We start from the raw sequence: 11,820 nt of genomic DNA, 5'->3' as shown, positions 1-11,820 counted from the left end.
GGCCGACCGTCGCCGACAACAGCTGTCGACCGACCGCCGCCGCGCTTCCGGCTGACCGCCGCCGTCGCTTCCAGCCGACCGCCGCCACCGCTTCCGGCCGACCGCCGACGCTTCCGACCGACCGGCCGCCTCCCTCTACCGACGCACAAATGGAAGGTCAATTTTGTCAATTCATCAAAAAATTATTAATTAGCACATTCTTATCCATCATACCAAACATAATATTATTTTATCATTATATATTATATTTCTACTTCAATCATTCTTTTTATCATTTCTCTCTTAATCATTTCATTATTTTATCCTCCAAACCAAACGCAGCCTAAGAGTATTAATTTTTATTGTGAGTATTGGTAGGGTTGACCCGTCTCACAAATAAAAATTCATTAGACTGTTTCATGAGAGACATGCTCAATTTTGTTTTGCCAGCAACGCAATGTTTTAGATGAAATTGGGTTAAAGAAAGTCATTTTGCAAATTGAGCGTAAAAAAGGAGGTTAATTTGTTAAATGAAATTTGCATCCACTTCTTTTATATTCATTAAAAATTATAACATTCAAGTTAAGTAAATATCAAATTCATTAAATACAGAAGAGAGCTGAATCCATATATCGGCGGTCCATACGAGGAAAGATGTACCACTAATATTTTGTTTTTGTATGAGAAGTAAACACGAAAATAGATGAGTGGATAATAGAGTTTCTTCTTCTACAAAAATACTTTTTTTAAAAAAAAAATTTATTATCTATTTTGTAAAAAATTAGACGAACTACCGTTCACCTCTCCCTCACTGGCTGTTACCAACCACGCTTTGAATAAGCTCCATTTCATGTGTTCACAACACCACATCACACCTACCATCACCAAACTCTTCTTCAAGCTCTTCTGCAATCCCTGAAAACTATTCCAGATTTGGTCTTTCTTCGCGGTTCATTGTGACTGAATTTCCTCCCCTCAAATGGCTAAAGTTTTTACTTTTGCTGAGGTTTCTGAGCACAGCACCAACAAGGACTGCTGGATTATCATTAAGGGCAAGGTATTTGAAGTTTATCGATTTATGTCTCTGGTTCTGAACCATGTTCAGAGTTGTTGTGGATTGGTAGTACGTGGGCTCCTTCCTGTTTATCTGATATCTGGATCTGCCAAGATTTGATTTTTGACTGAATGTTTAGATGGTTCCTTAATTGCAACTTTTGATTGTTTTGTGATTCTGAGAATTGTAGGGACGGTGAATGTTATCCTTTTTAGAGATTTTTTAGTTACTTTGGTGGGATCCTTGTTTACTATAATGTGGTGCTTCATCAGATCTTGGCAGTTTCATTTTAGCTTAATGAAGTTTGTGGTTCCGAAGAAATGTTTATATGATGCTATTGTTACAGATAAAGACATAAATTGATCGTAGTTTTCACCAAACTGCATAATCTTTTGTCAAAAAATTGGCTTAAATTGCGATCTCCGCAATGTTTGGATTAGTTATAATGGAAGAGATGATATTCCGTTAGATGCATCACAAATGGTGCAAGATTTTGTTTGGTAAATTATGCCTGTGATTTAGTGGATTGTAAATTTTTAAAATTTAGCGTATTTTGATTAGAATATAATATAATAATGCAGTTTTTTCGTTACTGGTGACCTGTTGAATTAATTGCAACGATTATGTTAGCAGGTCTAGAATATGATAATTATCAACTTTGTGGGAAAAGTTGAAAATGTCTCTATTGTATTCCATGTAGTTTGTGGAAGGAAAAAAGAGTTTGAGAGATGAAAACGGATCATTGTCCACAAGTAAGAAGCCTCAACTTTTAAAGGACTTGCAAGTTAAGAGGAACAAATATTTTCTGGAGCAGTGTTAGCTCTAGTGAAGTCGGATTTTTGTCTCGACTAACTTGATAAGCATGTACCTCTAATTTTCTACAATTTTATTCTATTCTTTATCCTGTCAACTTCCTCATCATTGAAGTAGTTTGAAATCCCCACTTCCAAAAATCCATTTATCATCCAATAGGCGTCTCTGCAAATGCAACTTCATTATAGATCTATCTTACTATTGTCTTTTGAATGAAAATTGCTCATAGTAGCCTTCTTAGTTTTTGAGTCCTTTGTATCTATATGTTCCGATATTATCATTTCAATCGATGGCGCTTGAAGATTTTAGTTGCCTTTAACTGTTAAGAAGTGTAAATCTTGGCCATATTGGCACGTGCTTTTATAATTGATCTTCACGGTATGATTTATTTGAACTGTCGTAGGTTGCTTGTCAACTGTTCATTTTTTGTATGCACATCATCCCATTAACAATAATGTTGGATGCAATAATTTTTTCTGCTAGATAGAGCAATCGAAACACGTTGTTGTTGTATGATTTAAAAGATTTGAGCTGCACTGTTACAACTAGTTTGGTAAAGCAGCAAGCTTTCGGTACTGCAATTGGTTGTTGGGGAAAATTCCACATAAAGCATAGAATTCGTCATGCTAAATCATTAAGAATTTGATTAAGAATTTAAGCGGAGCGTACGTAAAGCCATAATCTTGAATTCTTTAGAACTTGTCTTAATCTTCAAGATCTACACACTCTCTTCCTTTAGAGAATCATTTAGTTTTATCTTCTGAACTATTTTCCTAATGTGAGAGAGAATAAGGAACATTACTGCACACGATCTGGGGACCATGACCTATATATAGATAATGTCTATAATTATCTTCTGATATTCTGTTTTAGCACATCATAAAAACAGAAATTACACTTATGTCTCTACACATTAAAGGCCTACAACTTATTAGATACATTAAAACCTAATAACCTGAAACATTAGTTGATCACTTTATTTTTGGCTTAACTTAATTGACAACCCACAATACATATTATTCACATATAAGCCTATGTAAATAAAATTGATCCAACAATCTCCTATTTGGGTTATATGTGTAACCTTATAATTATGTTTGTGAAAATAACCTTATAAGCTCAAAAATGTCGTTATTCCAAAATGTATCTATAACCAATCCAGTCCATCAATCACATCAACATCAGTCTTTGCTACACTCGAGGTAACTAGACCCATATCACATATGCCAACGCAAATGAATGACATGCATTATGAAATGGATGTATAGCATGGTCCATGGAAATTTCATGTGATGTGATCATAATAACATGCCTATTTCCAGTTGGTCCTCTCTAAACCTTATTGAGATTAAACTTTAAATCATAATCAGATTGTGACTTAGCTTGAAATTTATTTCTGCAGAAAATAAATTTACATGACTGTAGTTGAAAATGTCAAAAACTGAAAAGCATTTAAAATAACAAACTCTCACTAAAACTGAATTTCCTCACTTGACATAACACTCATACAAGTAGTCTGCTCATGAAACTATTTGAGTGGTAATCCCTTAGTAAGTTGATCCGCAATCATGGAATTTATACCGATATGCTCAATAAAAAACTTTCCACTTTGAATTCTTTCTTTAACAACTAGGAACTTGATGTCAATATGTTTTGACTTCGTCGAGCTTATGTTGTTATTAGAATACATAACTGCTGATTTATTCTCACAATGTATTCTTAGTGGCCTTTCAATGCCATCAACAATGCGCAGTCCCGTGACAAAATTTTGCAGCCATATTTCATGCCTGGATGCCTCATAAGAAGACACTATAAGAGACCGTTTAGCACTATTCCAGGAAATGGCACCTCCAGCAAGGAGATAGATGTAGCCCGACGTAGATTTCGTACTATCTTGGCATCCAGTAGAATCAGAGTCTGTATACCCAATGATCTCAAGCTGATCCAACCTCCGATATATGAACATATAATCTTTTGTTCTATGTAGGTATCGTAAAACTCTTTTGATTTCTTTCCAATGTTCCACTCGTGGATCACTTAGATATCTTCCCAACATTCCTGTCACATGCGCAATATCTGGACAACTAGAGCATACATTAGACTCCCTATTGCAGATGCATAGGGAATCTTTTGCATTTCCTTCTCCTCAAAATCATTTTTAGGACATTGTTTGAGGCTAAATTTGTCTCCCTTAATTACAAGGGTATCCGTTGGTTTACAGTCTTGTATCCTATATCGCTTGAGAACTTTCTCGATATAGCCTTTATGATATAATCCAAGAATACCAGGAGAGCGATCCCGATGTATCTGGATACCCTGTACAAAAGATGCATCACAAAGATCTTTCATCTCAAAATTCTTAGCTAGAAATCTTTTGGTGTCATGCAACAGCTAAAACCAAACGAGATGATCAGTTGATGAAATTTGAAATACTATTGTTGAGATGCCTGCTTGAGCCCATAAATAGATTTCTTTGATTTGCAAACCATATTATTTGTGTCTTTGGACACAAAATTTACTGGTTGCATCATAAATCGTTTCATCAATGTCACCATTTAGAAACGTAGTCTTTACATCCATCTGATGAAGCTCAAGATTGAAATGCGCCAACGAAAACCATTATAATCTTTAAAGAGTCTTTTGAAGAAACCGGATAGAATGTCTCTTTATAATCAATGTCTTTTGTGTAAAGCTTCAGCGACAAAACGAGGCTTATATCTTTCCACATTAACTTTCAAATCCCTCTTGGTTTTAAATATCCATTTGCAACCAATGAGCTTTGTATCTTTAGGCAATGGGACAAGATTCCATACGTCATTGTCTTTCATGGACTTTATCTCCTCATTTATGACATAATTCCACTTTTGAGAGTTAGAACTTTCTCTGGGTTGACGGAAGTTGATAGGATCATCTTCCATTATTCCAATGTCTGCCTCATTGTTCTTGAAGAAATACAATGTAATCATCTGACACTGCATTTCTCCGCTCTATAGTGAATCTCCTTAATGGCATAGGTTCTGGAGGTGCTTGAGTTTGTTCATCTGGAATGGGAGGATTTCTAATATTGTCTTCAAGTATTGTGTCTTGGTCAAAGTGAGGAATGTGATCTTGATCAATGTCCAAGACACCTGTGGGAACATTTACATATTCATCTTCAAAGACAATATCATTTACTTTATCTCCCCCGCGGACTTAACATTCTCAAAGAATCGGGCATTTACTGACTCAAAAATCGATTTACTTATGGGATCATAAAACTTGTACCCTCTGGATCTTTCAGAGTATCCAATAAAATAACATTTGACCATGATTAGGCTTGTAAACCCTTGCCTAAGCTGGACATCCCGAAACGTGCAAATGCTTAAGACTATGTTTCGCTGCCTTAGTTGGAACACTGTTAAGGATATATGTTGCGATCTTTAGTGCCTCTCCTCAGAGTGATTTTGGCAAGGCACCATGTCCACAAGCGTTCTATTTCATCTTTCAGCAACATCATTCACAGTGCACAAACCCGGCATAGTGTACTGTGGGACGATACCGCAATCCTCTAGGAATCTAGCAAAAGGTTCTGGACTTTGTTAACCTGAACCATCATATCTACCATAGTGTTCACTACTACGACCAGATCTGACGCTTTTAATCTTTAAGCCAAGTTGACTTTCAACTTTAGCCTTATAATTTTTGAGCACATCCAATGAATGTACATTTTCATGAATGAGATAAATGAAATCATATCTTTAAAAATCGTGTATGAACGTTATAAAATAATGTTTACCATTCCAAGAAGCCGAAGGGAATGGACCACAAATATCAGTATGTATAAGTTTTAAGACATTTGAACACCTATTGGCTTCAAATCTCCTTTTATTGGTTTGTTTTCCTTTTATACAATTAAGAATTATTAAAATTTGTGTAGTCTAAAGGTTCGAAAATTTCGTTTGAGGACACAATCTTTTGTGTCATAGCGCAACTAAATTATCACTGGTTAATTTTCTTGTAGTGTCCTTACTTATTTGTTGAGATTCAATAAATGAAGCAATAACATCCAAAGAATAAATATTATCGTATCCTAATAAATAATCAGAACCAATCAATTTTAAATCATTAAACAAACTGAATAATCCATTTCCAAATGAACAAGGATAACCGAATTTATCAATGTAAAAACAGAGATCAAATTTTGTCTACAAGACGGTACAACGAATGATTCAAAAAGATCCAAATATATTTCAATGTTTAGCAATAATCTAAATTTCCTTATTACCTCAACTTCAACTTTGTTGTCGTCACAAACGTAGATGAATCTTTCAGAATCACATGGTTTTTGGACATCCGGGCAACCTTGCATAGAGACATTGATGTGAGTTATTGCACTAGAATCTATACCATGTGTGTCTAGGTGCATTCCTTAGCACATCAAGCGTAATAATTTGTGCATTCCTTCTTTATACGTTCATCACTACCACATAATTTTTGAGCACATCCAATGACTGTGTCTTTTCATGAATGAGATAAATAAAGCCATATCTTTAAAAATCGTCTATAAACGATATAAAATATTATTGATCATTCCAAGAAGCCGAAAAGAATGAACTACAAATATCAGTATGTATAACTCCTAAGACACCTGACACCTGACACGTGTTGACTTCAAATCACCTGACACAAGTCTCCTTGTAATCTTTTGAGAGATATGACCCAATTTTTTGTGTCATAACACAGATTAATTCTCACTTGTTAATTTTCTTTTAGTGTCTCACTTGTTTTCAGGGATTCATTAAATGAATCAATAACATCCAAAGAATATAGATTATCGTATCCTAATAAAAAACTAGAACAACCAATTTTGAATCATGAAACAAATTGATTAATCAATTTCCAAATGAACAAGAAGAACCGAATTTGCCCAATGCAGAAATAGAAATCAAATTCCATCTAAAAGACGGTACAACGAATGTTTCAAAAAGATCCAAATATATTTCAGTATTTAACAATAATCTAAATTTCCCAATTTCCTTAACTTCAACTTTGTTGCCGTTACTAATGTAGATGAATCTTTCAGCATCATTTTGTTTCGACAATCCAGGCAATCCTGCATAGACACATTGACGTGAGTTGTTGCACCAGAATCTATCCACCAAGTATGTCTAGGCACCAGAGTTAAATTAACCTAAAAAAAAACCATATTAAGAAGCATACATTTCCTACCACGCCAAACGTCATAATTTATGCATTGCTTCTTTATATGCTCATCACTACCACAGAATTTCTGAACACATCCAATGAGTGCATTTTCATGAATGAGATAAATGAAGCCATATTTTGAAAAATCGTCTGTGAACGTTATAAAATATTGTTGACCATTTCAAGAAGCCGAAAAGAATGGACATTATTGGAGTGGTGTTAACTTCAACTTTGTTGCCGTCACCAACGTAGATGAATCTTTTAGCATCACTCGGTTTTCGGCAATCCAAGCAACCCTGCATAGATACACTAATGTGAATTGTTGCACCAGAATCTATCCATCACATGTGTCTAGGCACCAAAGTTAAATTAACCTCAAAACAAACCATATTAAGAAGAATACATTTCTTAGCACGCCAAGCATGATAATTTGTGCATTGCTTCTTTATATGCTCATCACTGTCACGAAGAAACAACCAGCACTTTGAGAATCACTAAGATTCTTCTGTTGTTTCTTTCGAGACTGTCTATCGAGAGCTTCTTTATCCTTTCTTTTATTTCCTTTATCTTACGAGGTAAAGGCATAATGAGCACTTTCAGTTTTATCTTACTTCAACATTTCCTCTTTCTGAACACAATGTGAGATGAGTTCATTCATGGACCAAGTCTCTTTCTGACAATTATAGCTCATCTCGAACTGGTTAAACTGAGGAAGAAATACTCTGAGAGGTCAAGCTTCAGTGCGATCAACTTTGAAGCAAGATGAGACATTTCCATAATGTACTCCCTTATGTTGTCCTTACCTTTGTACCTTATTGAAACGAAGCTTGCCAAAAGCATACCAATTTCAAACTTTTTATTTTTAGCCAACCTCTTCTAGAGGTCCTGAAGATAAGAACGTTACTAGACATTGTGCCCCTGAATGTTTCTAGAATGACCCTCTTCATAAACATCATGCACATGCGATTCGACTTCTCCCACCTTTCGAACTCCCTCTTTTCATCAGAGGTACTCTTATCCGTAATGGCAGACGGAAAATCAACCCTTATCGCAAGTTCCAAATCCATGACTCCGACAACTATCAATAAATTATATTGCAACGATTTAAAATTTGAGTCATTTAGCATAGGAATAGAATTAATGTTGGAGTGAATATTCGTAGGAGTCAATTCTGAATAGAGAACAAAAACCAAATATACATGCTCGACCAAACATTCAAATAAAATAATCAATAAATTCAAATAATGTAAACTTCATAAACAAGATACCGAGCACTCCATTAGTTTTTTATCTTTGGACAATAGATTAACTTGTAAGTGATATTCTGACGCAGCAATCAAACACTGATAGTAACTATTTGTCAAATAACAACCTTCATTTAGGCCGGTTTATTATTCACATAAAAAATCGAATAATTATCACATGTTTACTAACACAAGTGCATACGCAATTATATTAAATATTAACTTTCCTTTGAGTCGATCAATATCCATATAAGACACATATAACAAATTCATTTTGTATTTCAAAATAAAATTAATTTCCATAGACATTGTATATCAATCAATCTATTTTAAAACACATATAATCTTATTATTATTTGAATAATTGAATATTTAAACTTAAACCGAATAACTTGAACCATAAAAAAAAATCAAAAATTCCGAGAATGTCTTGGTCACTCTTGGGCATGCTCTAGGTCGATTTTGGCGAAAATTTGCAACTCAAATTTTCGATTTCGTATTAAAAAATTGTTGAATAAAAACTGGACGGATAATCGAAATCTTATACCAAATCCTTCAAATTTCCAACCAAAATTTCTTTACCAAAACCGAAACTTTAAAATAATTTTTTTGAACCAAAATATTTTTCAGATATGAAGCCTATCAAAAATTTCTTTTCCAGATCTAGAACCAAACAATATCTAATAGTTAAACAAATCTCAATGATTCAAACATGAGTGACTCTGATACCATTTGTTAGGTAAAATTTCACATAAACCACAAAATCCATCATGTTACATCATTAAGAATTTGGCCAAAAATTTAAGCGGAAGCGTACCTGATGCCATAATCCTGAATTCTTTAGAACTTGTCTTAATCTTCCAGATCTACGTTCTCTTTTCCTTGAAAGAATCATTTAGTTTTCTCCTCTGAACTATTTTCTTAATGGGAGAGAGAATAGGGAACTTTATTGCACGCGATCTGTGGACCATGACCTATATATAGATAATGTATATTTTTATCTTTTGATATTTCTGTTTTAGTCCCTCACAAAAACAGAAGTTCTAGTTATTTCTCCACATATTAAATGGCCACAACCTATTAGATATATTAAAGCCAATAATCTGAAACATTGGTTGATCACTTTATTTTGGAGCTTAACTTAACCGACAACCCACAATACATAATTATTCACATATAAATTCATATAAATAAAATTGATCAAACATTAATATCATGGCAAATGTCATGGGTTAAATTCCTATTTGTTGCTAGAAATGCGATTATTGCTTGAAAAATTGTTTAAGTACAATAATTGTCTCTAATTAAAGCAATCGAAACGTGACACTTGAGTTGTTGCATGGTTTGAAAGATTTGAGTTGCACAGTTACCACTAGCTATAGCTTTTGATAAAGCAGCAAGTGCTTGGTCATACAAATCACTTCCTAGTTTCATTACTGTTTTCCCAAGAGCGAGAGAATAATGACTTTTGAACTCAATGGAGATTATTCCCCCTTGAATCAATCAGTATTAATAAATTAAAACATGCTTTGCTACGAAACTGTACTACGCTTTTTTCCCCAAAAAAAACAGAACTTCATAGCAACTTTTATGTTAGGATTTGGTTATCTGAAATCCATTACCATTTTAGCATTCAATCTTTTTATAGCCTCTTTTAATTTTAACAAATAAATTTAAAGTGTTTCCAAAGTGGAAGTGTTTCTTTCAAACAAGTTTTAATGCCCAAACACGCTGTATGATGGACCATGATCAACAGTTACAGTCCAATTTTCGCCTTTGGTTCGGATCCATTATTCACCAGTTGATAATCATGCAGAGACTCTTGGTTCCAACCTACAAGAGAACTACCCCTATCTCCTCATGCTCCAGATTTTTACTACATATAATATTGTAGTTTCTCACCTTGAAATACATTTCAATAGGCTTATAACGTGACTGAGTTCTTGGAAGAGCATCCTGGTGGTGACGAAGTTCTGTTGTCTGCGACAGGTAACACCATTCTCCGATAATGACATTACATCATATAAATATATGCATACTTTCTTGATCATTTCGAGGTGTATGTTTTTGTTTTTAAAACTTAAAGGAAAGGATGCGACTGATGATTTCGAAGACGTCGGCCACAGTGTCACTGCGAATGAGATGATGGAGGGATTCTACGTAGGAGACGTTGATTCTTCAACCATTCCCACCAAGGTCACCTACACTCCTCCGAAGCAACCTCACTATAACCAGGACAAAACATCAGAGTTCATAGTCAAGCTGCTCCAGTTCTTTGTTCCCCTGCTAATCTTAGGTTTTGCTGTCGGCGTTCGCTTCTACACCAAATCCTCGGCTTAAAAGACTTGGTTTTTTGTTGGCAATAAGTTTCATTGGACGGTGTTTCAACTTTTGTGATGTTTGGGAATGCATTTGTAGTATGCTTAATGTGTTTCCCTTGAAGAAGCATATTAATGTTTTGATTCCTTACTGTCTTTATCTGATTCTAAAGTACTTAATGATTCATTGTTTTGTTACTGTTAATAGTGATCCTTTTGAGCTTCCAACTTTCAACAAATTAAACATTGATTCCTCTCTTTTTTTAATCTCACAATTGCTAATATACATGGTCAAGCTTTTCAATATTGTGATCTGTTCCATCTATTAATTCTTCAAATACAAAATTTTCAAATCGTATTTTAAAATTTATAAATCAATTAATACTATTAAAATTGGAAGCCAACCATAATTTTATTTAATTATTTTAAAATTGATCAAGTTAACTGATTGCCCGTACCATAAGATAACATATGGATTTATTTGACCATATCTTTGTGTATCATCCAAACTAATTACTAGTGGTTGTAAATATGTCATGTGTGTTTACGTTGATCAATGCATTACATAATATGAAAAAATAGATTGAGTTCATGTTAACATCTATACTTCTATACTATTTTATTAAGTTTGAGACACTTAGAGTAACTAACTTTGGTATCATGGTCTGTTTTAATAATTATATATATTAATAAAATGTTAAAATTTTAATTCAAGTTATATGTAGTTCAACGGATAGAGTCATTGTTTATTGTGGTTTAATTTATAGGTTCAATTCTTATTGAGATCATTTTTTTATTCTTTTATTTTTCAATTTATTTTTTTAATTTATATATCAAAATTACAGTGTAGTCTCTCATTATTTCTTATATTTATATTTTGATCTTCATTTAAATATAAATCAAATGAATTATAAAAACTACTGCGTGCGTCGATGTACTATTAAGAATAATACCTTAATATGAAATCAAAAAATCGAAATCGATTTAGACACTTGGGTTTATGTAAATTAGATGACCCACATGAACAGATTAAAATTAAACCATTTAATGTAGTTTGAGGATACTAGGGACTCATCAACGAAAAAAAATATTTATGTTCACTATCCAAAACATTCAGTAATTTGATTATATTATAATCAAAAGAATATGTTTTAGAAATTAAAAAATTATTTTATATTATTATTTGATAACGTTATCCGATTTTTTTTTTTTTTTTTTGGGGTACAGT

At 33.6% G+C, this 11,820-nt stretch overlaps 1 protein-coding gene across 1 annotated transcript; it reads left to right on the top strand.

Moving 5' to 3' along the window:
* Positions 1–757: 757 nt before the first annotated feature.
* LOC142529160 (cytochrome b5, seed isoform-like) lies at positions 758–10,790 on the top strand. Its single transcript, XM_075634596.1, has 3 exons — positions 758–1,036; positions 10,197–10,263; positions 10,361–10,790. The coding sequence occupies exons 1-3, from the start codon at positions 959–961 to the stop codon at positions 10,612–10,614; spliced, it is 399 nt and encodes a 132-aa protein (XP_075490711.1). The 5' UTR covers positions 758–958; the 3' UTR covers positions 10,615–10,790.
* The last annotated feature ends 1,030 nt before the right edge of the window (positions 10,791–11,820 follow it).

This window comes from Primulina tabacum, chromosome 16, assembly GCF_025594145.1.
Source record: "Primulina tabacum isolate GXHZ01 chromosome 16, ASM2559414v2, whole genome shotgun sequence".
Classification (NCBI taxonomy): domain Eukaryota; kingdom Viridiplantae; phylum Streptophyta; class Magnoliopsida; order Lamiales; family Gesneriaceae; genus Primulina; species Primulina tabacum.
The sequence above is the reverse complement of the archived record's forward strand: the minus strand, read 5'-3'. Positions and strand labels throughout refer to the sequence as shown.